The 26919-nt window shown below is 36.9% G+C and overlaps 1 protein-coding gene across 2 annotated transcripts; it reads right to left on the reverse strand.

Moving 5' to 3' along the window:
• On the reverse strand, positions 1-26497 carry PDE6C (phosphodiesterase 6C). Of its 2 annotated transcripts, XM_069020422.1 has the most exons (23): positions 26018-26497; positions 17286-17438; positions 17090-17179; positions 16725-16865; positions 16148-16222; positions 15995-16059; positions 15820-15886; positions 15038-15085; positions 14682-14831; positions 13856-13999; positions 13703-13771; positions 11393-11539; positions 10913-11020; positions 10697-10806; positions 8443-8530; positions 6958-7058; positions 5800-5907; positions 5178-5241; positions 4348-4422; positions 4129-4212; positions 3110-3263; positions 1667-1675; positions 1-59 (listed from the first exon to the last, which is right to left on the reverse strand). In XM_069020422.1, the coding sequence occupies exons 1-23, from the start codon at positions 26495-26497 to the stop codon at positions 1-3; spliced, it is 2589 nt and encodes an 862-aa protein (XP_068876523.1). The 2 variants fall into 2 exon arrangements, with proteins under 2 accessions (XP_068876523.1, XP_068876522.1); XM_069020421.1 differs by lacking the exon at positions 1667-1675.
• Positions 26498-26919: the final 422 nt, after the last annotated feature.

The following is a 26919-nucleotide window of genomic DNA, read 5'->3' on the forward strand; positions in this document are numbered from 1 at the left end:
TTACAAAACTACACATGTTTTGGATTTTCCTTCCTCTCCACCACCTCCAGCAGCACCTTCTGTTAAAAAACAAGGAAGGAAAGTAAAATGAGTATTTTCTGTTAATTTTAGCTGCTCTAATTCCTTGCTATGTGCTGCTTTTATTTTATGCATATTATGTGTGTTTGGTCTTCTGAAATTTCACTGCTTGTCTGGGATATTGGAATAAGAAACAATGATGTTATATATACCTATGTGTATATAGCGTAGGAGTTGATACCAACATTTCTCAAGGGACCAAACACACACTGAACCACTCTTACTGGAAAGTTTCAGTATTTAAATATATGACTCTGTCCCACACATACAAAACAGAGGTATGCAAGCCATGCAAAAGAAAGAAACTCCTGAAGCAATATAACCTGTGAATCTATTTTTGAAGCAGATGATACAAAAACTAATCTGACCTAATTGCATAAACCTTTTTCCAACCCTGCATGAATCCCTTTGTAATTACCAATTAAGAGAGAGAAACACTTTTCATGTTTTTATTTATAGCTACTGATTCTGTTACTCTCTCTCAAATGATTCCACAGATGTTCATTGGTCATAGTTAAGTTCTTTCAATGTAATAAATTGCGTTTCCAGATTCACTTAAGGTAAGATACCAATATTAGAATTAAAACTTACATTTGAAAGCTGTGGATCACCATGTTATAGGTCATTTTCGACCCTTTCCACCTGCATTGAAACATGTCACATAATCAGTGTCCTACCCTCTGTAATTTGTGGATATAATCAACACTATGTTACTAACTATGTATTTAATTTTCTCAGTTTAATACTGTATTTTGCTTTACTTCAGTTCTGAACTTTCCACTGTAGTGGTTCAGCAAACATGTTTCTTTTGTGTCTACTGAATGGCTAAGAATAGCTGTTACAGCGGGGATTCTGTAACACAATGTATCAAACCAGGAGGCCCATGGAAAAGAAATAGATATGGACTTATTCTTGGTAGATATTTCAGAGATGTTTATTTCCCCAGCCGCATGGCCGGGCTCTGCCGAGGAGCTCTCACAGTCCCCGGACCGAGGGTCCTTGCCCGCGCAGGGGAACACAAACCAACCGATGGGGAACGAGGCTGACCAGGGCCAGGGAAACCCCGTGCCCCCCTCAGGGCCCCTCTCCCAGGGCTCCATGGCAGGGGGAGGGACCCCGACAAATAGCCAGGTCAGTGGCTGTTCTAGAGAAACCACCACGGTTCAGCAGGTATCAAATCTTTGTATGAACTGCCTTAACAAACTCATGTATTTACATGGCCTTGATTTGACAGTGTCAGATCTGTTCTTCACAAATGTCCATGGCCTCATTCCAGTGTGTGTTTAAAAAGATGCAGAATTTCCCTTTTGTTTTGTGTTGCCAGTTATGATATACAAAGGCCATATCCTTAGCTCCTGCAAATCAGTCTGTCCATGCTTGCCTGTGTAAGGTTTCCTATTTTCCTATAAGGAAAATGTATCTTAAGTCAATGACTTAAGTGATTCCAAAATACCAATGATGTAAGATGGTCCTGACTTCCAAGTGAGAGTAGAAATACCTGACTCTTCCTAAATTGATTATTTAATTTCTATTTAAGAAGCCTATGCTTAGGAGCATTGGATCTGCGTTTGGTAACCTTTTTTGGTACCATTCTTGGCTGAGAAGGCAAATGTATAAGGAGGTTTGAAGTTGAATAAGGAGGTCCCAGGTTTTGGTTTAGTTTGTTTGGCTGGTATTTCTGTAAAGTTCAGATGGTCATGTTCCAGTGTAAGGAAAAAGTACTTTTTTCATACTGGCAACCAGCTAGTTCTCAGCAATAAATGAATCTTAAATAAAATTACATTATTTCAGAAAAAATAAAGTGCCATTGAAAGTAAATTTGGGAGCAACTAGGAGGGTGGAATTCCTGTGAAAATGCGTGTAAGTAATATCACAGCGTGAGCAGGCCAAAATATTTGACTCATTTTATTAAACTCTTTCAAAAACCTGCTTTGATTAAATCATGTAGTTACAGTACTTTTTAAACCACTTTGCAACAACTTTATTTTTTTTAAACATTTATTTTTATTTTAACCTAGTATCAATTTTGTAGGAGCCAATAACTAGTTCCACTTCACACACTGAGAGTAACTTGATGGATGGCCTTTAGTAGCGTCTTTTGTGTGAAATGTGAAGAATACTCACCTATTTCTCAGAGATACTGATTAACAAATAAATTATTCGGTACTGTTTTCTGTTTTAAAGATGTATGAAACAGTGTAAACTAATTTTTCTTCTTCAAACTAGCTGACCATATATCACTGCTTTAATCACATGTGTTTTTTTAATCTGTGAACCTTTTCAGTCATCTCAATTCATTGGCAGAGCTGTAGACCTGCTGCTCCACATGAAATACAAAGAATAAAAGTAACTGACTCATTTCACTCTTACAGTGAGTGATAGGTTTCCAGTTTATGTAAAATCAGATTCTCTTCTGGGTCATGCTATGCAGAACCATGCTTTCAGTTTTAGGACTTGGCCTGTCTTCGGAAGATTAGTGTTGAATTTGTTATATGAGACAGTGTAGTTCAGCCAAAAAACTGGTGGCAGGGAGCTAGAGCCAAAAGCTTTATCTTAAACTTGGAAGAGAAGTGGGGACCGGCACTGGTTTTTTATATTCTGAATGCATACTCTCTGTTCCCTTATGCTTTTCATTTTCAACTGAAAACAAAGCACCTGAATACATTTGGGACTGATGCCACACAGAATTTTGACACATCTCTTGTGTTTCAGATAAGCAAGTGTTTAATTACATTCAGTTTTTATTCTTTACAGAGAAGAAATGTTACATTCCCTTCACTTTTGTGGTGGTCATATTTTATATAATTCTGCAGTTCCGAAAATGAGGTTAGTGTACTGGATTTGTCATCTTTAAAGGTTACTCCTTTTCCAAGTAAAGTTAAAGCTTATTTGGCTAATTCAGAACTTGCATACCATTCTTATAAAGCTTAATATTGCACAAGTGCACTGCGTGTGTGAATTTGAGAGAGAGAGAGAATATGTTGACTGCCTTAAACATATATGTAAATGAAAACTTAAGAAGTTACTTAACCTTTTTGGGCAGCTGCTTCTTCTTCCTTTTTCTTTTGTTCCTCAATAGCTTTCATCTTCTCTTCGTATTCATCAGCTCGTGTTTTCCATTCAACCCTGTTGTTTTGAAGACCATCAAACATAGGTGTAATTTCCTTGTGAAACCTCGAGAATTCCTGTACAAGCAATTGAAATTAGTAAATTAGAAATTTGTAAGCACTGATGAATTGTTAAGTCTGAAATTGTGGAAATACTGCTGAGAAAACATTTTATTTTTCTATTGCATCTAATTCCAAGGCATATTGTTGGAAATACCATGTTGGGATAATAATGCCCTATTGAGCACATAGTCTGTTAGGAAAATATTGGAATTATATGCTGCACATTTTAATATCTTCCTTAATGCTACATATGATAGCCTGACTCATATAATACAACTATGATACATGATATTTTATCATATGATTATCAGTATCAGGATACAATTAAAAAGTCTGTTATCCTGTAATATATTCCAAGCAGATGAGGATATTTCTGAAGATGTTAAAAAATCATGTCACATTATTGCCTGACATTTTTGGATAATATAAAAACTAGACAGGGATTAAGAATGTTGGCATGTCAGTGCCTTACAGAAGAAGCAGCATATCTACATGCCTCAAATACTACATATTTCCTATTCCCTTTGCTGTGCTATTAACTGCTTTCTCTAACCATCCGTGTTGTTTGCTTGTATTAAATGGGACTGGGAACAATCACACTGGACTTTGTAACTCAGTCTTTCAAGGCAATAACAAAACCTCAGCAACCTGAAGTTTTAACTGGGATCTTCCTCTTTTATGAATCTGCTTCACATCTCTTGAACTTGCTCTATGGGAACAATTCTTTGATGTAACAAAATACTGAAAAATTATGGTGGTTGTGATAGTTGTTCATCCCAAGACCACGAGTACTGCAGCTGTCTAGAATTTTTACTGCAATATCTTATCATTAATTGTGCCAGAACTGCTGGAGCAGGAAAACAAAACCAGTTAATCTTACCTTGTACACGAATGTGCACACAAAATCTATGAAACCAACTTGGAGCTTAGGTAGTTCATCTCCTTTGTTTCTGTCCATCATAGGCTAGAACAGAAGAGCAGTGATTTAGATCATGTAGATATCATGCTTTTTGGTATAGTGATCTCATAAACGTCATGGTTCATTATTTATTCAATGTTTTAATAATTGCTTAACACAGTTCCGTTATTTGGTACTTACAATAGGTTGTTGCTGTAGCACAGTTCGTTCTAGGTCACCTTGCTCCCAGAATTCATTTGCAACCATGAGGGCAACCTGAATAGGCATAATTCAGTGAAATTGTCAGCAGAAAGTAGTAAATTTAAATAAATTAAAGGCTTTCCAAAAAACATGAAAAAACCTACAGGCACTGTCTGCTGTACTTAAGGCTTTTCCTAGTAAATTATCACTTACAATATTTTGGTGCATGCTGAGTCAATAACGGATTATTGCCAACAGGAACAAGGCAATATTAGCAACATAACAGTCTTGTAATACCTGTAATGTGTATAACTTGGAAGAACAAGTATTTGCAGCTGTATTTTGATTATGCTTTGTTAAAACATATTCTTGTAAGGCTGAGTTTCAGCAGGATGGTCAATAAATTCTGGAATACTTGAAGTACTTATGTACCACACTGTATTACAGAATGTGTTTAAGCTACTTTGCAGTGGCACCAAGATCTACAGAACAGACACAATTCAAACCATACTGTTGTTAAATCTGTGCCTTAAAAATAGTAGCAAAAGTTGTCTAGCAAAGAACTGAGTGATATTTAAGGGTAGCTAGAACAGCTGCCAGAATTTAGTGGAAGGACAAGTAGAGAAGGGTTGACAACTGTAGAGTGGTCGAGACATCATGGACCACCTACACTCACAGTGACAGAAAGGTAGAGGTTCTTTTCTGGAAGTAACAGGTACTTAAACATGTATCAAGTGTTAATAAGTTAATTTTTTTTAAAATTGGTCATGTACCAAATGGACAGTAAAACAGAGAGTAAATGCAGTATTGTCTCTATCAAAAGTACCTACCTTACTCTGCACTTCCCAGGGCTTAGTTATTGCAGACAGGTCACATCCAGTCATCATCATAGCCCTTTGAAAACAAAAACCAAAACAAGAGTATAATTTCAGGGGTCAAGAGGATGGTACCAGACTCTTTTCAGTGGTGCCCAACAACAGGGTGAGGAGCAATGACAATAAACTAAAGAAGGAGTTCGACCTCAACATGATGAAGAACAAACATCCGTTGAGGGTAGGAGAGCCCTGGAATAGGCTGCCCAGGGACGTTGTGACGTCTCTGGAGACATTTAAAACCCGCCTGGACCAGTTCCTGTGTAACCTGCTCTAGGTCACCCTGCCTTGGGAGAGGGGTTGGACAGGATGATCTCCAGAGGATCTTCCAACCCTAACTATCCTGTGCTAGGATGATTATAAAAAAATAAAAGGTCTAGATTTTAAGGAATTTAAATACCTATAATGCCAAATGGATTAACATTTTGCACATGTTAAGAAGATTGTAGGCATCCGTTTCTAAATTAAAATCATCGTTATGCTTGTCATTGGACAGTAACACTTTGTCCAAATTTGCATGTTTGGATGCCCAAATTAATTTAAAATCTAGTTCTTGATAATTGATTGAATAGCCACTTACATGATGACTTCTTTTTTTGTTGGGTCAATAGATATATACTTAATTGCCTGCTCTTCTGTTTCCATTTTTTCAATTGCATCCACAATCTTTTGAAACATAGTTCTTTTCCTGTTAAAACAAGCCAGTAAAGCATATATTACTGAATGTGATTTCCTGAATTAAAAATGAAATAGAAAACCATGTTTATGATATTTGTGCTTTTCCCAAGAACCATCCTAGTCACAGTGGTATCAAAGTAACACTTACCTGCAGTTGAATGCAAACTTTTCAGGTCATCTAGACATTTAGCTTTTGCTCTATACCACTGACATGTGAAGTAATATGTCAGAGTTCCTGACAAAGAAATAACCTGTTTCCTACATCTTCAGATTAAACTCTTTGGGGTGGCATTCTTTTTTTTAGCATTATGTGTTTGTTACTTCCTGTAACATGCTGAATTGGGAAAAGTGAAGCAAATACTAATAAATGCTCTGCTACTCCCTCCCATCAGAAATCCTAAGAATTACTAAGACCTGACTGAAAAGAAATTTCAGAAATATAAGCATGTCTTACTGTTGTTCCATAAATCTTCTAGTTTGTGCTCAGAATTAATGAAATAATGGAATTACTGTTCTCTGAATCTTAATAACTGCGGTTGAACAACTTCCTGAATTTTTACCTGTCTTCTGACTTTAAGTTGTCCCAGTCATAAAACAAAAGTCTCCACATATCTTTAAGGAAGATACCCATTATTAAAGCACATTAATTCACTAACTTAGGAACAGAATTGACATTTGGAGTCTTTGGTGTATTACACTGGGATCAGTGGATGTTTCCTGGGGTTTTTTAATTTTCAGCATTGCACACAACGTCATGATTAGGCTACTGAATGCACACTTCTGGAATATAGTGCTTGCTGTAACTAAAAGTATATTGAAACGACCTACTAAATGTATACTAAGTATCATATACATTCATGCATTCTCTAATTTGAAAGCTTATAATCAAATAAATAATGTCTTGGTTTTTGCAAGAATTAGACTCAACATGTTAAATAGAGCTCTCTTCTCTGCATATAAACATCTTTGTATGCTGCATATAAACGACTAAAAACCACAGTTATACAATCTATAGCATCGATTTTTTTCAGTAGGAAGTTATACAGAATTTAATACTTACTTGAAATACAAAGCCAAGTCAGTTGCTATTATTGCAACTTCAAATAAGTGTAGAACAGTTTCATACTGGCGCTTATTTAGGTTCTGGAAGATGTTTAAACTCTGCAAGGTGGAAAGTTTATGATTTCAATTCCTTTCATAACACTGTTTTTGGTTTGCATATACAGAACAGGGTAACAAAATTGTCCAACTACAGTCCTTAAATTAAAATAATGATAAAAATTAAAAATTCATATTCCATAAACCTAATTTTCCTAAATTTTTAAAGCATCCCAGTTCCCCTTTTTTTGGTGTTACACTGGATTGGCACAATTGCCTGCAGCAGTGTATGGGACCTACCCTGGTAAGCTCACTGTCCTTTTCCTCAAGCAAAGGGAATGAGACCATCACACAGCATTTTTCTAAGTGTCTTGGTTTTATTTCTTTAACAGAGATAAAAGGCCTGCATGAGCCAGGGCACAGCTTTGCCACTGGTGAGAGCCTCCCGAGGTCCTGCCAACTGCTCTGCCCAAGAGCAGGAGTCAGTCCCTGGCATCTCACATTTGAAAAAATGCATCACCACCAATAAAGGGAAAGGTGTCTGTTTATTTTCATATCATAAACATTCTGGGTTTTTTATTAACATAGTGCTACTGCTTAGCGTAAGGATTTATTCCTTGGCCTCATGAGGTCAGGCAATAGCATCACCACAGGGATTAGGAGTGGAAAATGAGGGTGAAGTAGATGCCTGCCCTGCTGCTGCAAACAAGGGATGGAAGGGGTACATATGTGCATGTCTTGCTGTTCAATCACCCTGCAAAATACGTAGTGAAGAGTGTAAATAGTGTCCTTTGCTGTAGCCAGGCCAGAGCCTGGCGCTGCTGAGGGCAGGGTGGCCGGTGCCCAGTGGAGGGGCAGGGCCCTGAGGGGCAGCTGAGCCTGGGGATGCGGCGGGAGCATCACCCCCGGCTGCTGGGAAGGGCAGCTGGGGGCGGCTGCCTAATGCAGGAACATTGGTAATGGAGCTGCAGCAGAGCCTGCCAGACCCCGGCCCTCTTTAGGAAGGTATGGTGTGGGGTGAGTCTGGCCTGAGGGCAAGGGGCCCTCCATGAACGGCTGCATCCCTTTGTTCCTCAGCTGCCAGAGCCTGCAGCTGAATTCAGACCTCATAAGCCAGGCACAGTGGTTTAATGACAAGATTTTGTATGTATATATATTTTCTTCTTTGGTTTCAGCATCAGCTGTTTTGTGCAAACAGAAAAAACCTGAGGAATGTGAGCAAGGCTCAGAGGAGAAGCTTTCCTATCTGAGGTGAATCTGTTCCAGGCAGAACCACTGATGCTTCTCTAAAAGTGGAAAGTGCGTAAGAATTTGTCTTAAACTTCTAAATTTTAGCATTTCTTAATGTGAACCTAGAGGAGTGCATGAGACCCAGTGAAATTTGGAACATTGTAACTTAATTGGATCTTTAGTGTTGATTGGTGTGAGCAGAAGGTCCGTGACGTACCTCATCTTGCAGCAGGGTTTTACTGTACTCTAGGTGATGCCTTTCTAAAATGGAAGAGCCATGAAGTTTTGCCAGGGGAGCTGCTGACCTGTTGAAAAATAAGCAATTCTTTACAATATAATATGTATATACAATTTTGAAGGCAATAGTTTTTATTCAGGTTTCATATTTTTAGGATTAAAATGCTTCTGATCTACATGTTCAATAATTTGATGATAATTACATGTAGATAGATGGTAGATAACATGTAGATAATTCAAAAATTAATATACATAACATTAATTAATATAATTAATTGATTAATATTAATTAACATTAATTGGTATGATAGTGTAATCTGTATGCATTAGCTATTAGTATGATGCAGAGAAAAAAACACAACTTAACTTCCCTTCATTTTTGTGACTGAAGAATGATGGAACTTGGAGAGCATTGGGTGTTCAGTGCCCACTAAAGTCGAAGTCATTGCTAGATGCCTCAAAACTCAAAAACTGTGGTATTTAAAATATGCCTTCATTTTGTCTTGAGTGTTCAATTTTGCTGGTTTTTTAATCTATGCCCCTTCTGTGTACCTTAAGTACACAGAAGTAGCCTTTATCCATCTTTTAGTGTTTATTCTGTGGCATGGCTTTTGAACTCTTGTATGTCTGTAATGACTGGGCCATGTGCTCTGGGATTCTAGTTAACTGTAAGTTAAATCTAAAGTCACAGTATAATAGAGTTTAATTCCTCTAACGCCCTTGGGCTACTTCACTCCCCCAAAGTTGCCATTTTATGGACAGGACAAGTCCTGATAGCTCAAGTTTGCTCAGTTTTACCTGCTCTTAAAGCATTACCCTGACACTGGACTAAGCTTCAAGCAGAGGAGATTCTGCGTTGGATTATGGTTGTGGGATGAAGGGAGAAGTGTCCCACCTACATGGGCTCCAGGTAGTTCTGCATGTTTGGAAGAGTATTTCCCTCCTCTTTCCCTTGGCTTATCGCTCTGTTTCCCAGATAACCCAAGGTGGATTGCTACATGGTACCTGTATTTTCTGATGTGATTAGGACTGTCATGGTAAAGCCTGATAAGTTTTATAAATCGCTTTACTGAGTATGACCTCATGTAGAGGGCTTTCAGCTAGGGAAGACCACAGTGGGAAGATTTAAACCTCCCTTAAACTTGTTTGGATGAGAGACAGTCCATTGAATAAGAATCAGCATCTGTCATTCTCTTTCCTACGTCACCTGGAGAATCCCTGGGAATAATCAGAAAATCCCTTTGCGTCACTGCTCTAGCACGCAGGCTAAAAAAGGCTGAAATGTGAGGAGTGGATTCAGGGTCAGAGGGGTAGGATCAATCACTCTGGAGATACAGTTGGTGGAAACTAGTCAGAAAATTATAATTTTCTGGTACACATGACATTCTGAGAAACACGTATTCTCTGGCTAGCACATGGAAACAAGCCCTCACAGATCACATAGGAGACCAAATGGAAGGTTGCTCACTCTTCAGGGGAAGAGTGGGTCTCACCATGGTAGGTTATGTTGTAATACAAAGTAAAATTTGAATGAATTAATATTGTTTCATAACAAACAAGATTAAAATCACAAAGAAATATTTGAGAATATTTTCTCAGGACATATTAGAGCATGAATTGCAAAGCTTGACCCTCATGATGTGTAACTTCTGGGCATGTGGACCCAGTGGTAGAACTCAAGCATGTTAGCTCAGACTTTTGTACAACATGAGGAGATTACACCTCAGGAAAGGATTTATATCAGAAAACTGAGTAGGGGGGGGGAACAACTGAACTAGTCAAATTATACAGTGGAAAATAGAGGAAAAAATTCTGTCTCCCTCTAAATGGAGACTTGTCTATGTTACATCTTGAATCCCTCTCCAGAAAAGTGCTTATGCCCTGTCTTGAAAAAGTAATCCAGTTAGGGATTTTAATTTACTTTACTAATTTCTTTGTGTCCTCATGTTCATGAGGCTCTGTCTGCTACAATCAAAGCATTGCTAGAATTTTAAAAAAGCTAGAGTCTTAAAAATGGATTGCAGCTTCAGGGGATCCTTCTAAGATTCTGCCTTTGCATCTTTGTGTTTCAGCTGCCTCAAGTACTCTGGGGCAGAAATCTTCTGTAGCATAATTACTTATTCATGCCAGATGAGTGTGGAATGTATACCTTATATTTTTGCAAGTTTAAAATTTTTTTGTTTGTTTTCCACTAAAAATAGTACATTTCCATGTATTTGATCACTTATACTTACTTCATTTGGTATAAATTATTGGTCCCTCTGTGATCAATGTCATGGCAGAAAGCAGCAGCAACCATGGCAAAGGCTTCTAGATCAGTGTAGTATTTCTTTATTTTGCCTGTCTGTAAAAGAAAACAGGTAACTCTGAGTGTGTGTCTTCCTGAATTTTCCATCTGGAGCTGAAAGAAAACTAAATAATGAATGTGAAGTTAATATTAGCAACATTACCATCAATAGAGTAAACATTGTTTGTCCCACATTGAATCCATGTCTCCAGTTATGGTAAGTGATATCCCGATAACCCTTCCTGACTGTGTACATCCATCTTGTAAGGACCTATTGGGAACAAAAGTAAATTAGCTCTTAATTGAAACAAAACAAAAGAATTTCCATTATATCACTAGAATATACTATGAAATTATTTAATTGTGCAAGTTCTTTGAAAACAATTGTTTTCATTGAATTAAACATGGGAACAGCAAATTTTTCTTACATAAATGCATGTGGATTTAATTCCTTGCCTAGCTCACACAATTCAGGATTAGTTTTATGTTTTTGTGACAAATATGTAAATGTTTCATTGAGAATGGAAGATTGTTAACCATACCACTATTACTTTAGTATTGCCTATTTCAAGATTAAAGTATGTAAAACAGCTATATTTCTTTCTTTTAAAAATAAATATAAACAAGAAAAAGTAAACCAGACCTCAGCTGGGACTTTGAACTTTTCAACAACATTTATCTCAAAGAACAGTCGTATTCCACAAGTTATCAGGCCATGTTCTGTAACAGGGAAGTCACTGAAGCGGAATTCATACAGTTCTAAATCTTTTGGATCAGGTAATTCTTCTTTCTGTTAGGAAAAATCAAAACCAAGAGTTTTTCTGGCAAGAACAAAGTTGGAAAAGCTTTTTTAATTTTTTCAGGAGAAATATTGCTCAAGAACAGTATTCTTACTATGTCTTCAAAGGACTCAGATGTCAGTACACACTAATGTGTATTAAGTTATGAAATACAATCATGATACTGCTGGCTTTCTTCTCAAAGTGAATAGATAAAAGCCTTGGGCAATTCCTAGTCTGAATTCCAACACAATATGTTGCGACCATCTCAACATTTCCTTAGTTTAGAAATCTTGGGCCTTGGAAATTCTCCTTCCTGGTATAAAATCCTACGATTCTCCTGCTTTTAGTCTGATCTGAAGGCTACATTCATCTTTTTTACAACCAGATTCAATTGCCTATTTTGTATTTGTGATACAGATTCACATTGAATAGCCTAACTGGTAATAGTCCTATTTGTGAACTGTTCTATAACATTCTTCATCTCTCTCAAAGCCTAAGGAGAGCAGTATTATATTTTAAAGGATGTGCTCCAATCCAAACAAGAATTAACTCAAGGAAGTCTGATGCAACACAAAAAATAGCTTATATTATCACAATGACTCCCTTCCTCCATAGTAGTCTATAAACAGTCTTCACTTTATGGAGAAAGAAAAAAGACAACTGAATGTATGCATATATTTCAACCAATAAGGCTGATCATCCATTTCCTTCTCCCGGGGTTTTTCCTTTGTATCTATGAGGATCTGAGATCAAGGACAAAGAAACCTAGACCAGTGGTGTTTTAAGACCTATTACTTTGTGAATCATCAGATCTAGAAACACCTGCTTTATCCTATTAGCTATCTGGGATTCCAGGTCTTTTAATAGGATAAAGCACTTTCATGTAGCCTTGGCAGTGCAGAAGACATTAGACCTTTGAATTTGTGACTCCACAATGTTGAAAGAACAAATTGCTTTTTTTAGATTTAAAAATTCATACAAGTATTATGTTTTTAAATTTGGAGCCTGTACCAAAATAATCAGATTTTGCTCTACCCATAGAGAAATTTTAGGGTCTATTATTTTTTTAAGCTTTCATGCAGCTAAATTAAATTTCCTTCAAATGGTATGTGAAGCTACACACTGTCTGTTGGTGTTTTTTTATTTCACCACTTGCAAGCTGTGTGAGCATCTGTTGTGTGGAAGCCAGTAAAACATTAACACCAATGCATTCCAGCATGCACATAAACATAACTAAAAAGAGTTTCATGAGGTTTTTTCCCTATGGCTATGTGTACATTAGCAAATGTGGTGTAATAGGAGGAAAAATGTGAAGTTCTTGGTACTGGAAGTCAACAGATTTGTGTATATTTTGACCTTTTTTCTTCAACCTAGCTCTGTTTTGATCCATTAATAGTGGAAGTTCATTCAGTGTTTTCATTCAGAGCACATCTTTGAGGTTTTTTCAGATAAAGTAGGCCAGTTCCTGTGCTCCAGGACTCCTGAAGTGCACTAAATGGGCAAAAATAGGAGCTTTCTTCCAAAAAGACACTGCCTTTCTAGATTAAAACACTAAGGCAGACAGAAGACTGCCCAGTCTGGAAAAGAAAGTGACTAATTTTTGTTTTAGTAGTAGCAGAGCAGTAGAGCAGCGAACTCTAGGTCAAATCTGTTTTGTCACTGTGGAGTCATGGATCACTGTCTTTAGACTTCTCTGCCTAAGGAAATGCAGGAAAAATAATCTGAAAGTAAGTTTTTTCCACTGGACACTCCTACTTATGTTCTCTTACTGAGAATGAAGGTGGCCTCACAACAGTATCCCTTCTTTTATTTTCAAAATTAAATAAATTAAATTCAATTATAGATACAGCATTGTGCCTATGGATATTTTAAGAAATTTAACACTTTAAATGTTAATTAATATAAAAATGTCTATATAACTCTGACTGTCCAAGTCTGTTGATGTACATTTGGGACAGAACGTTTCCCCATAGGTAACAGTGGGATATGCACATAGAAGGACAGAAAAGGTTGAGGATGTGTTACTAAATCAGCTCTGTCTAGCCTGTGGAACTGATAGCTAACATTGATTGTATTAATGAGGATTTCACTGTACACAACTTTTTCTATAATGAGTACACATTACTATCTGGTATAAATACAGCACCAGAATTTTCAGTTTAATGGCTTACCAAAATCCTGATGAGATCCTTTTGATCACATTCATCTAAACTTTTTGCATTTAATTTCTCCTTGTATTTCTAAAAATGAAAAAGAGTAAGAAAATTGAAGTTTTGGGTAGTAAATTCTCCATTTTAATTTTGTGGCTGTGGACAGAAACTCACCAGGATAGATTCAACTTCAGCAGGAGTGGCCTTTGTCTGGTACATAAGCATTTCCTGAGCAATGTCTTTCCTGTTTTCAAGTTTGTTCATTTTGTCGTAAGTGTCAGTATTTAAAACAGACCACCCCAGGAACTGTGTGAGAGTCTGCAACAAAGTCAAGTAAAGCAGAGATGATACCTTGCCAACAGAATGAACCTGACAATTTGACTTAGTTTTCTTAAAGTCCCATTTCTGGCAGTGCCCTTTGAAAAGCAAGGTGCTACTCTACTAGTTAGAGGCCTTTATCTTCCCTCAGCCAGTTCTGTTAGCACTCACAGCTTCTAATGACATTTGGCTCAGCCTAGTAATTAAGTAATTAATATTCCCATTTTATATACAGGACTTTGAGGCTTATGAAGCTTAAGTCAGGTGGGTGGACTTTGCTACACTGTGTAGCATCTTATCTTGCCTGAGTGCATGTGATTATGAATGCTCTGTGAACTCTCATGATGACAGGCTTGGTATCCATTGGCAAGCAGCACACCATACCTGCTTACCCACTGCTACTTAGGAGATGCTGACCATCATTAAAAAGTCAAAGCATTCAAAGTAAAATTATAAGCAATTTTTCTTTATTACTGGAATGTAACTGATCACTCACAAATTTTCAGTATTATAAAGGGAGATAAAATCTCAGATTCTTAAGAAACTGCATTGTGAAGAAGATAGACATTTGTCTAGATGTGGCCTATTTGAAAAATTTTTGACATATAAAAATGACTTTTTACTGCAATATTTTTATTAACATCACATAGCTCCTCAAACCCTCTAATCCTATTAAGCTTACTTCAGTGATCTGTTCATCATACTCGTCAAAAGGTTTTCCATCTTTCCTATTGTAAAACGTAGCAACTCCCACAATTTCTTCCTTTTTGTTGACAATAGGCAATGACAAGACATTTTTGACAACCCATCCAGATTCATCCACTGGTCCTTTCTGTAGCAAAGCAAAAAATCAGGAAATGTGTATTTCTTTGAAAGTAATAATACAGCTATGGATATAAGCAATGTAACAAGAAGCTTTTGTTTGTGCATCACAATCAAATGAGAAATTATTTATACAATCAACTGGATAACCAATTAGTGGCAAGCACTAGAATATTTTTCTACAATATTTATACTTATTAACATTACTGGATTTACCTGAAATGTGAAGTATTCATCTGATGGTGCATCCATCATGTTACAAATCTGCAGCATAAAGAAAATGAGACATTTCTTAAATGGAATATAATGTGCATCAAAGTTTTATATATGGTCTAATATTTTGAAAAGGAATATTTATTTTATAAGCTAACAGTAGTGAGCATCATAACTAGCTACAGAATCTAAAATTGTTCCTCTTAAATTAGATGTGGTTATTCTAACAGACACAATTCTGAATGTTTGTAGCAAAGTCCCTCAGTGTCTCACAGTGCAAAAGTGTAATGATTGAGAAAATCACTTCCAGTTTAAAATGGCATGGAGATTTCTAGAAAAAAATAATTGAGTACTAAGGGCTCTATTAAACATGCCACAGGGTTACTCATACCTGTCATACATCCTGACTTTGAATTACATATGTTTATGCAAGGAGATGTAGGAAATAAAGAAAAATTTAAAACCTTGCTTGTGATGATTTTCTTACTTTGACATTTTTTGGTGACATTTAGCACACCTGGAAAGTGACATCAGACATAGACATTATTCCTCTGATATCACCACAGTCCAAGGGAAATTACCCTGCTGTTTTCATCACTTGTGCTGAGACCTTGTCTCCACCCAAGATAGTGATTTAAGTGATTTCACTGTGAACCAAAGGCACTGGAAGCAGCATGGTATTTTTGTAGAGGTTTTTGGTCATAGGAAGATTTGGAGGTTTTTTTGTTCAATCAGAACTACTGCAGGATTTAAAACTCTAGTTTTTAGTTTTGCTATGAACTTACGAGACCATTTTCAGCAACATATGTTGGCAATCCACTGACAAGACACCAGTGATCTGCTGGAGGTGACCTTTTGAGAGACAATGTAATTAATTTATTTCTACAATATAGACATGCTATTCTATCCCAGCAATATCTAATTACCACACATTCACAATGACTGCCAATGACTACTCACGGAATGACTTTGATTTCTTCTTGTCCGTGTAAAAGATAGTCAATAATCTTATAAAAGTTGATTTCCTATATAAAAATATAAAAGCATCTAGGTGACTTGTACAAGTTCAATGTCAAACTTAAGATTTATAAAAAGAAAAATTAATATCCTCACTCGTCCATCAGGTGTCTTGGGGCCTTTGTAAGGCTCTGCCTCCCCCAGCCGGATTGGCCACTCGTCATAGAACTCCTGAGAAAATGATGCACGGGGGAAAAAGGAAAAAACAAATCAGTTCTGTGTTCATAGATAACAACAGATCTGTGGATTACAATTTGATTTTTATTTCTACATAGTTTACTATGGTCACATTTCAGACAATTTTAAGAAAACATGAGTAATTATATTCCAGACAAGAAATGTTTGCCAGTAAATTGCAGGCTAATCTTTTCTCTAGATAGTTGTACAGCTTAATTTTTCTTTTAGCAGGTAGATATTTCTAAAGCAATAATCAGACCTGCACCTCTACCCTTTCTCACATGGAATTATGAATATGAAAAATTATTTTAGAATTGGCCTTTATGATATTGTGGTTGTATCCTTTGCCACACTTACATTTTGCACCTAATCTTTGTAATATTGTTAGATTTTATATCAATTATCCCAAAGAGTTAGAAAGCATGGTAACTTTGTGTCTTGGAGACTTCAAGTAAGGAGTGGTACATTTCTAGCAAGTAGGAAAAATAATTGTTACCTTCTCTTTAGTCATGTCCAGCAGACCAATAGAGTACCTTTCACAATTCAAATACATTCGAATAGTATACAGTGCTTTGTGAAACTGTCGTTCTATATCTGTTAGCTCTTCAAACACTTTGTTGGCAGACCACAAAAGCATCTATTTACAACAAAAGAGAAAGAGGATAATGTTCAGAACAGTAAGAAAACATAAACATACGAATCCTAGGCATTCCAGAATGAAATGATAAGGTGCATTACTGTTATCAAATTTATAAAAGAATAAGTAGATTGTATCCTTACTTCAAGAAGAATACGAAATATTGGGAATGATAATTGTTTCATACAAAAATGAAGTATTATCATTAAAAAATGCTTCTATACCTGGCTTTTTCGTGATTCAATATTGTAGAGATACGACGTATGATGATTTCTTAGGCTCAAAGATATAAAGTTGAGGTATTTTTTAAATACCTAAAAATGACAAAGATCAAAAATAAGACAAAAGTATTAAATTAAGAGATAGAGTCACTCAAACTACTTGTTGAACTAAAAACTGTATTATTGTGTGACATTTTACCTCTTCATCCTCTTTTGAGAACTCAGGGGCATTTAATTTGTTGAGTGCCATCACAACAGCAAGCACCTCTTTACCCTGTGTAACTGCAGTTGCCAACATATTAACTGTTTTATAACCAGTTTTTTTGTCCATAAAGTCAGAAAAATGGTTGTTCTGAAAGAAAAAAATGACAAGTTAAATGTACAACAGTTGCTTACCATGCCAATAGCAAATGATCATTTCATTTGATAACTGATGTTTGCAATGCTGTGAGCACTGTTTCACAGTGCAGTAGGTTTATACTTGGAAAAAACCCACTATCATTATTTAACTCAATCTTGCAGAGTTATATGTACAAGCTTAACCGAGGCATAGATTATGAAGATAGCTTCTGAAACAAAGTCAAAGTGCAAGTCTTTATTATAATGCTGAGAAATTAAAAATATGGGAAATACAGAATAAGTGAAATAATAATATGATTTTGTGACTATGTGTGAATCTAACATATATGGCTTATGTGTTACAGAATTACTTCATAGCTATGTTAATATTTATTATTATTTAATTATTTCTGTAAACAAAATTCATTATACATTTCCCTCACACAAAAAAGTACTACCTGTCCTGGCCAAAACTACTTATGGCAGTGAAGCATCCCCAGCAAGGATTCATCTGGCTGAGCTGTTTCTTATTCCTTCCTGTCTGACACACTCCCATCCCTGTTGCTCCCAGCTCTACATGCTCTCTTGGTGAAAGATATAGGACCAGAGCTGCTTTTGTTGAATGTGTGATCCTGTGGGAATAAGGCCATGTGGCTAACAAATGAGCCACAACTAACTATTCCACATTTACATTTTCATCCTTAAAAAATGCTGGGAAGCTAGTTCATGCTTAATGGAAAACTGTGTTATTTCCTCATATCAAAGAAATTCTTAGTGTTTTCTTGAAAGGCCTTAGTGTTCTCTTTAATTTTAAAAAAAGGGATTCAAACATTTTCAGGGAAATCTGTTTGTGTAGGGTTGTTGTATTTTGTTATGCTATTAAGAAAATACATCTGAATGAGGTGAGTTATGAGTTGGGGGTTTGAAATTTGTTGATCCTTTTGTACTGAGAAATGCCTTGGTTCTACTAAGCAGCTAAAATGGCTAGACTCTGTCTTCACAGAGCCATTTTCATCCCCTCAGATTTTACTGCTAACAGTACTCAAGCTTCTTCATAGAGATGAGCACTCAAGTCCTGGTATGCAGTCAATGGCAGAGTCTCCATGAATTTACTTTAGCAGGCCTGGTTCTGATTTCTCAAGGTGATGAGCAGTTGGTGCTGAATGAGGATGTCAAGAGGCAGGAAGTTGCCTGGTAACCAGGGAAAGTCAGACCACATGTTAACATCATGGATAGGAACAGCAGCTGGCCAAAATGAGGCCAATAGAGCCCTGTTTTCAGGACATTCACCCAGAACCAAGATTCCCAAACCTTACCAGTCCCCTGCAATTAGCAAGCATTTGTGAACCCACTTACACTGCATGTCTATCACCAGAGCTGGCAAACACTGCTGCTATTAATTACTGCATTAGCTTAGGCAGCTGAGATCTGTGGGGCACACCCCGAGGTGCCTTCCTTGCTGATAGGCTGGAGAACGCTGCAGCGTGCCACATAATGGAACTCCAGCTCTCACAGATTATACATGAATCTACTTAAACAAAACCCCAAACAAATAAGCATTTTCTGGGTTATAAAATCAAGCATGACAATGCTTGGAAATGCCAGAACTAGAATTGTTTGCCTATTATTTAGATTTTTCCTCTTAATTTCCTTTTGCCCCTCTTCCCTCTAGCAATTGTTTCTAGAATGTGTTGAATTTATAGCATATAAAACTCTAACAAGAAAAACAGGATTTTATTATCAAAATTATTTTTCATCAAAATAGTAGGGTTTGGGTTTTTTCCTTGTTTTTCATAGTCTATAGTCAGTCCATCTTTTATGTTTGCATTTTAGATTTCCTTCTACGGCTGCATTTCAGTGAAACAAATTAAATGTCTGGAAGTAACTCTTAAATATTGTATTTATGCCCTGGACTCTCTTACAGATAATTGATTCTCTTAAGGACAGCCTGTGTCATCCCCATAAATCTCATTCAATGTATCAGGCTGTGTTTGGATCCCTGGAAAGTGTAGCTACTTCTGAATATATTGTCCATGAGAGAAGGGGATGCTTTCTCTACTTCCAACAAACTCCCTGAGTTGTCTTCTGTTTTTCTCAGAGAAAGTATAGGAATATCTCATTTAACAGATATCCAGAGAAAATGCCAGGCAATCCATCTCTTCTGTGTGAGAATCAAATACTGTCTGCAGCCTGCTAAACAAATATGTTATTACATGGAAATACTCAGTTTTCTGTGGGATGTATTATTTACTGACACAACCATTCTGGACTTGGGGGTGGTTTTGAGCTCCAGTTTTTGGGCTTCTGGCTGTTTTAGCCACTGAAAATCCAGTCAATCAGACAGATAACTTGACCTTGTTTTGTAGTCCCTCTGTGTCACTAAGAGCATCTAGCCTCCTGGAAAGGCCCAGGTTCCTGGTTTTAGGGTACTGTATTCTGCTATGGAGGAATAAATAAAAAATTCAGACACTCCTGGATTTCTGAATACTTAAAAGGAATCTGTGACACCAAATGAGCTGAATCATCAGGATTCAGCTGCTGTGTCTTACTTTGTTTAATAACTCTAGAATAAAGGTACAAGCAGTGGTGATCAGAAGTGTTCAGAAGAAGCACTTTGGTCATGCAATTTTTGAAGAGGATAGAAAAAATTTAATACAAGTCTCTATTAATAAACAGAAAGTTCAGTAACCACAAGCCATCCTGTGCCTAGATAGTCCAAAGTAGAAAGATAAAAGTACCTTTTAATGCATTGGCAGCATTCCCACAGTACATACAAAGACTCCTGTCTTACATGATTTGCATATACAAGCAAAAAATTGTGCTTAGTATTACGCTTTTCGTTATTGACTATTTTATACATAATTGCTAGGAGTTTTGAAGCCTTTATTTCCAACAGAGTTTTAAAAATATTTTCACTTGGGGACATAAGCTCCTTCTTTTTTCTGAAGAAAATCACTTTTCACAATATCTAAAAAATCATTTTCATAGACAAATAAGCAAGAAATGTGGCCTGCAGTACCACAGCCAGAAGAACACCTTGGTGCATCCACAGCTTCATGAATGTGGACGCTTAGTCTATTTGATCCTGATCTTAGGAATCAAGCTATTTTTTAGAGCAATGTTTTGGACTTTCATCTCTCAGTTAAATCACAAAATAGGCTTTAAAAGAGAAATTACAGAAAAAAATCTCTTGCTAACTCCCTAACTGTAGTACATGTGCAGGTATTTCCTACTATCCATTTAAAGCTGAGATACCAAGGCATTTGCTGTACAATGATCAGTTCTTTAGATAGGCCTTAAGAGATGCAGCATATCCTGGACTTGCAGTAAGCCAGCACCAGCACCCAGCTAGCTCAACCAGCTAGCACAACCCTCTCAATGGAGGAATGTTTCCTAATATCCAATCTAAACCTCTCCTGGCACAGCTTGAGGCCACCTCCTTTTATCCTATTATTTCTTAGTTGGGAGAAGAGGCTGACCCCCACCTTTCAAGGATTTGTAGACACTGATAAGGCCCCTCTGAGCCTGCTTTTCTCCAGGCTCAAAACACCCCCAGCTCCCTCAGCCACTTCTCCTAGGACTTGTGTTCCAGATCCTTCTTCAGCTTTGTCACCATGCTCTGGAGTTGCTCCAGCACCTCAATATGTTTCTTGTAGTGAGGGGCCCACAGGTGGACACAGGATTCAAGGTGTAACCTCACCAGCGCTTGGTACAGGGCAACAATCTCTGCCCTGTGATCCTGCTGGCCACACTGTTTCTGAACCAAGCCAGGATGCCCTCGGCCTTCTTGCCCATCTGGGCACTGCTGGCTCATGTTAAGCTGCAGCTGATCAGCACCCTCAGGTCCTTTTCTCCCAGGCAGCTTTCCAGCAGCTCCTCCCTGCGGTGCTGCCTGCGGTTGAAGTGACCCAACACAACAGGAGATAAGACTTAATCCTCCAGGTGAGGTGATAGGGCCAAGACAGCAGATGCCTGCTTTCCTCCACCTCTTTCCCCTTGTAAAGCAGGAAGAAGGCGTTACTGTGACCCCTTGCAGTTATGACTATTTTACTCATATTGGGCAGGAGGTTCTGTGTTGGATAGATGAGCTCAGACTGCACATATTTCTTCGAATTATCTCCACATGTTTCTGGTTTTGTTTCTGGTAGCTCAACAGTGTTTTCTTTTCTTCCTGATATTTTCTTCCACTGATTGTCTTGCATTGGCTCAGATTTCTCAAAATTTGAACCACTTGATAGGTGGTATTGATGTGCTATAATGCTTTATCTCTTACTCCTACTTAGCCTAATTTCAACTCACAAATGTTTTTGTTTCATAATGATATAATTGAGTACGAATAGAAAATAAAAAGTACCCACCATCATCTAAAAAATGTCATCAACGTGATTCAAAATGAAACCAAATTGTCTAAATGAGTTGGCCCTTTCTTAGGCTACACTCCAAAAACTATGTATGGTCAGGGATGTAAATCTCATTTTAGGATGTAACTTATTAGCATTACAGAAGAAATTGACTTTGTTATTGTCAACATCACTAGAATTCTGAAACTTAATTAAGGACAAATTAATATATATTTAACAGAACTTGGGGATTTAACTTTTCAGTAATGTCACTGAAAAGCCTGCTTGTTATTTGCCATATTTAGTGACTATTTTGCAACTTCTTGAAATTGGATTTGTAATATATTAAGTGTTTTTTTGCAAAAACCAAGAAAATTAGATAAAAGGGAGCTTTTAATTTTAATTTTAAATGTACATTTTTTTCTTCAGTTTTGGGAGCTTTCCTCTTAGAATAGTAAATTGAGGAAAGAATTGGTTGAGGTTTTCTTCTGGAAGGCACAGTTTATAGAAATTTGTTCCAGTGTTAAAATATTTTCTGGTGAATTGACTAAATCTTTGCCATTATAGAAGACTGGAACATGTTTCCATTTTTCCAGTTAATATTTATTGAGTAGGAGTTTCTGAAAATCTGGTGTTTATCATCAAGGTAAGATAAAATGGAGGAGCAGACATCTTGCCATGCAAAAAGCCACCTCAGACAGCCCAGAGTCTGGGGTTTAGAACATCCACATTAATCCAAAACTCCTGTCAGTTTAGACAGGCCTGGAATTAAAGTCTCTCCCATGCTTGGGTTAAAGAGTAGAGCTGCTGTTCTGAAGCTGGATCAGCTTACAAAGGGATGATACCAATGCTTGCAACTTGAAGATGTGTTTAAGTTGATTTGTCCCATAGGTTTCCAGTGGTTAAATTAGGTACCACAACAATCACTCTTCTGGCTGCTTAATCTGAGCTGGAATCTCCCACAGTCTCTTGTTTCTTCACTTCACTTGGGTTATGAATTCCAGTGCAGAACCTCTAAAAATGTGGGCTGGTTATTTCAGCACCAAAACATTTCAGCCCCCTTATAGATCTAATCCAAAAGCCTTCACTTCTTTTGAAGCATTTTTTCACAATTTTTATAATTTTAAACTCAACTAAAACGAAGAATATTATTTCTTGAGTTTCCAGTTATTAATTAAATCCTTGTCTTCAAATACCTCTGAATTGAAAGGAACAGTTCAATAATTTAAATAGGTTATGGATTAAAGCAAATATGTAAAGTCTTTATTATTGGTTCTTACAAGCTGACAATGTGAGATTTTGATTCCCCAAAAAAGACATACTCCTTGTAGAGCTATTTTTTAGTTCTTAGTTTTATTTGGAAATAATGCCTTGGAGAAAAATGTATGGTAATTGTACTCTCCTTTATAGTGTTGTCTGTGTTATCAATTACTATTTAAAGAATACTAATGGACATATCAAATTTTTTGCAGCCTATTATTTTACTTTGTAATACTTGAGGCACATGCTCTGCTAGATCCTGTGAATAATGTGAGACAAATTATTAGGGTAATGGTCCTACCTGGCCTCCTGTTTCTCACAACTCTTAAATCCTGGATTAAATGCTATTAGCTCTCACAGCTAACAGGTCCACAATCTTGTGGGGAGGAGACTGTTCTGACTACTAAGTTAATTATTGAAGGTCTGTATCTTTTCCTCTGCTTTTCTTTTCTGGAGCATTAGTCAGGATGAGGAGCTTCCTCACGTTTATTGGTACCTTTCCAGGATGAAGAAGGAGATAATCCCTAAAGGACTGGTTGCCAGGCAATAAAAGTAGAGTAAATTTTTTTCCCCCAATGATTTATTCCTGTTGTGATCTTATATTGCATTTACTTTTGTTATAAAGGGGATGATGATTGAAGCATGAATATGTCACACCATGGGTTTGTCAATGTTGTCATGTACTTAAGACTTAAAAAACACTATGCTGTTTGGATATGGACTGTGTCAACAGTAGAAAGTGGCTAGACATGACATTTTAAAAGTACTATAGCCAACTAGAAGTAATCATTGTGCATATTTTATTCTGACAAGGCAGTAGGGGCAAAATTCTTCTCTGGCTTAACTCTGCTTGTCATTTTTTGTTCGAAATTTGGGTAGCAGACAATCTAGTTTGACTGAAGTGTACATGTAGTGAACTGAAAAATAATTACCCTTTCTAAAAAGTGTTAAAGACTTCAGCATCTCCATATTTCTGCTGCCTTGGACTAATTATGCTCCTTAAATGTGACTGACTCAAGCTGAAGTCCTGGGTTTGCTATGGAGATAAAGACTCTGGAGATGTAATTGGGAGCTCTTCTTGTGTGAGGAGTGTGGACTTGGACACTGCCTTTTTGTACACATAGAATGAAAATGCTGACATTTTTTGAGATCTTTAGGGGTATTTTTAAATATCAAACCTTGGTCCCAGAGAAGTCTCTGGGAGTTTTGCAATTAACTAATAAAATGTCATTATTCTGATGATGTTTAGTTAACAAATTTAGATTAATGGGACCATAGTTTAATTGCATTTTTACATGTGTGCCTAATGGTGTAGACTTCAGTAATCCTAAGAGAGTAAATGGGTGCCTAAGTAAAGATTACCTTGGAATGATTGAATTATAACAGATACTCAGCTGACATAAATTAATTTATGAGCACAAAACACCTAGCAGGATCAGATGGACAGAAAAGTTCTCTTACTTAAGCATATTCAAATAACATTTGTCACAAAATTTTGAACAAATCCTATCGCAAACACAGAAATATTTGGTTAGTACTGCTCTGGGCACCTCTCTCTATAATGATACTAAGAAGCAGTGCAGTGCCTGATAGGAGGCATATCTTTCTTGATCCTTCTGATCTTTTCTCATGTAATCAGTCTTATGAACTTGGACAGATTATCCTCCAATCTCCCCACGTGGTGGTAAGAGGCAGTAAATCAGACACTTCTGGTCAGAACAGCAACCACTGAAGAAAGGATATTAGTGGTCAGTTGAAAATCAACTGATTTTTCTCAAATCAGTCTTCTGTTTGCCCCTTTGATTCTACTTACATCTAAGGCAGTTTACTATATATTGGAATGTTCTTTTCATATATATAAATATTCATTTGTTTCTGAGCTTTAAAAATAGTCCTTTATAACTTTTATAATGATAAATATATTATTTTTTGTTTACCTCCTGGAAAAGACTGATAATTGCAGTGGATAAATATTTTCATTATTTACTTGGAGCTTAGCACACTGAGGTGGTTTCTATCTCTAAAATATTCTGGAATTTTAAATTGACTGTATAGGAAATACTGAGAATCCAGACAATTACCTTGATAATTTTCTTAGCCTCATTCAATTATGTTCAGATTTTCCACATAGGACTAAAAAGATATTAAGATACCAGCATTTGATGATTCAAGTTTAGTTATTTTTAAAGTAATCTTCACATTCAAAGCATATTTACATTTCCCCGTGTATTCCAGAGCAGTTTCTAAAGCAGACCTCATACATGCATGTTTAACTTTTGTTAGGTCACTCATCATTTAATTCACATTTATAATAAATCATAATAATAAAGATGTAAATAAAGTGAATAAATAGTATAATAAACTCTTATCAGCACCTTAAAGAAAGAAGATGATTCAGTGCAGATTCAACAGGAACTTCAATAATGTCAGAACAGCTCTGACTCATTAATTCTCTTCTACAGAAAATGGTTCTGAACAAAAGCCCTGGATCCAGACGTACTCAAAATCAGACCCCTTTTAAATCAAACACTGACATTTCTGTTGACATCGTCTTCATCTGTTCTCATTCACTTACTAATAAGAATACCTCTTCATTACAAAAGCTGCAAATTAAATGATTCAGAGATGCATGCATGGCAGCATGGAATGATAACAGAGAACACTTGCAAGCCCATACTGGAAAACAGAATACAAGCCTGCCTTGTTCAGCAGAAACTCAGGTATTTAATGGTCTCTATTATTCTAATATTCTCCTCCCTTATTATAGTCATTGACATTACAACTACTTTAAGGCCACTGAAAACACCTAACTAGGCTATATGATGTGGTTCTATTGGATTTTAAGCCATCTCCACTGATGCTTTCCTCATGTTATATGTCTGGATTCCTGTCTCTGAGATTTTTCTGAAGAATGACTTTTTACCTCAAGCCCTGGGCAGGAAGCTAAATAAGCAAAGGCACAGAACCCCATTCCCCAAGAGAAGTCACTTACCTTTGTCACATCAGGTATATTAAAAAACTTCTTGGTATGAGCCACCCATCCCACTATCCCGATGTCCAGAGGAAAAACAGTCTCATTTTCTGGTTTCACCAAATTCTGCTCATAGCTGGAAGTTGGAGTGATATCAAGAATCCTGGAGGCTACTTCTGGAGTACCATTTCGGGAACGACAAATGAACATACTACACCGATCAGCTGCCAGCAGCTGTGCCAGCCTCTGCAAGGACTTGTGCACAATCTTTTCCATAACGCATGCTTCATCCTGGATTTCTGTTACCAACTCAAAAATGATGTCACACTCCTCCAGACGGGACATGTCTTTGAAGCTGACGTCTCCCTTCACATCTCCAGGCTTCACGTTAAAGATACTTCCCAACACTTCTGGTCTCATTTTTCGGTCGAAATACTCCTTGGCAAACTGGGGATTGTTCTCTAAGTATTTTTCAACGGCATCTTTATTTACCTCACCCATTTTTGCTGGATTTTTCCTAGGATTTCTTCTAGAACTGCATCACCATCAAAGCAGGAACGGTAGCAAGAAGTCCTAACCTGTTACTAGTAAGGAAAATGTACTTTATACATATTGTATAACTCACAGACATAATACATTCATCTTCCTCTGTGGCTTCCAAGCCTTCTGATACTCTTGAGATATGGCAGAAGGCACTGGCTTAGCATCTTCTTAGTGTGAGATCTTGGAGACTGCTAATTAAAGAGATGTCAGGACACTAAACCCCTGAGCATTCTTAGCTCATAAATCCTCAGGGAATAATTTTAGCATTTTAAACTAACAAATTAATTCTTGTAAAATTGTCTGATGTGTAGGTATGTATACCTGTACGTATCTCCTTCATTCACAGTATATATACTGTACTGTGCACACAGAATTTCCTA

Source organism: Aphelocoma coerulescens, chromosome 6 (assembly GCF_041296385.1).
Source record: "Aphelocoma coerulescens isolate FSJ_1873_10779 chromosome 6, UR_Acoe_1.0, whole genome shotgun sequence".
Lineage (NCBI taxonomy): Eukaryota > Metazoa > Chordata > Aves > Passeriformes > Corvidae > Aphelocoma > Aphelocoma coerulescens.

Excerpts from the sequence above, each read along its gene's own strand:
- PDE6C (XM_069020422.1), bottom strand. The coding sequence starts at position 26,497 with ATGGGTGAGGTAAATAAAGATGCCGTTGAAAAATACTTAGAGAACAAT. Across the intron at positions 17,180-17,285 it reads TCTCAAAAGAGGATGAAGAG|GTATTTAAAAAATACCTCAA; the intron begins GTAAAATGTCAC and ends TGTCATTTTTAG. Across the intron at positions 11,021-11,392 it reads AGTTCAAAGTCCCAGCTGAG|GTCCTTACAAGATGGATGTA; the intron begins GTCTGGTTTACT and ends TGTTCCCAATAG.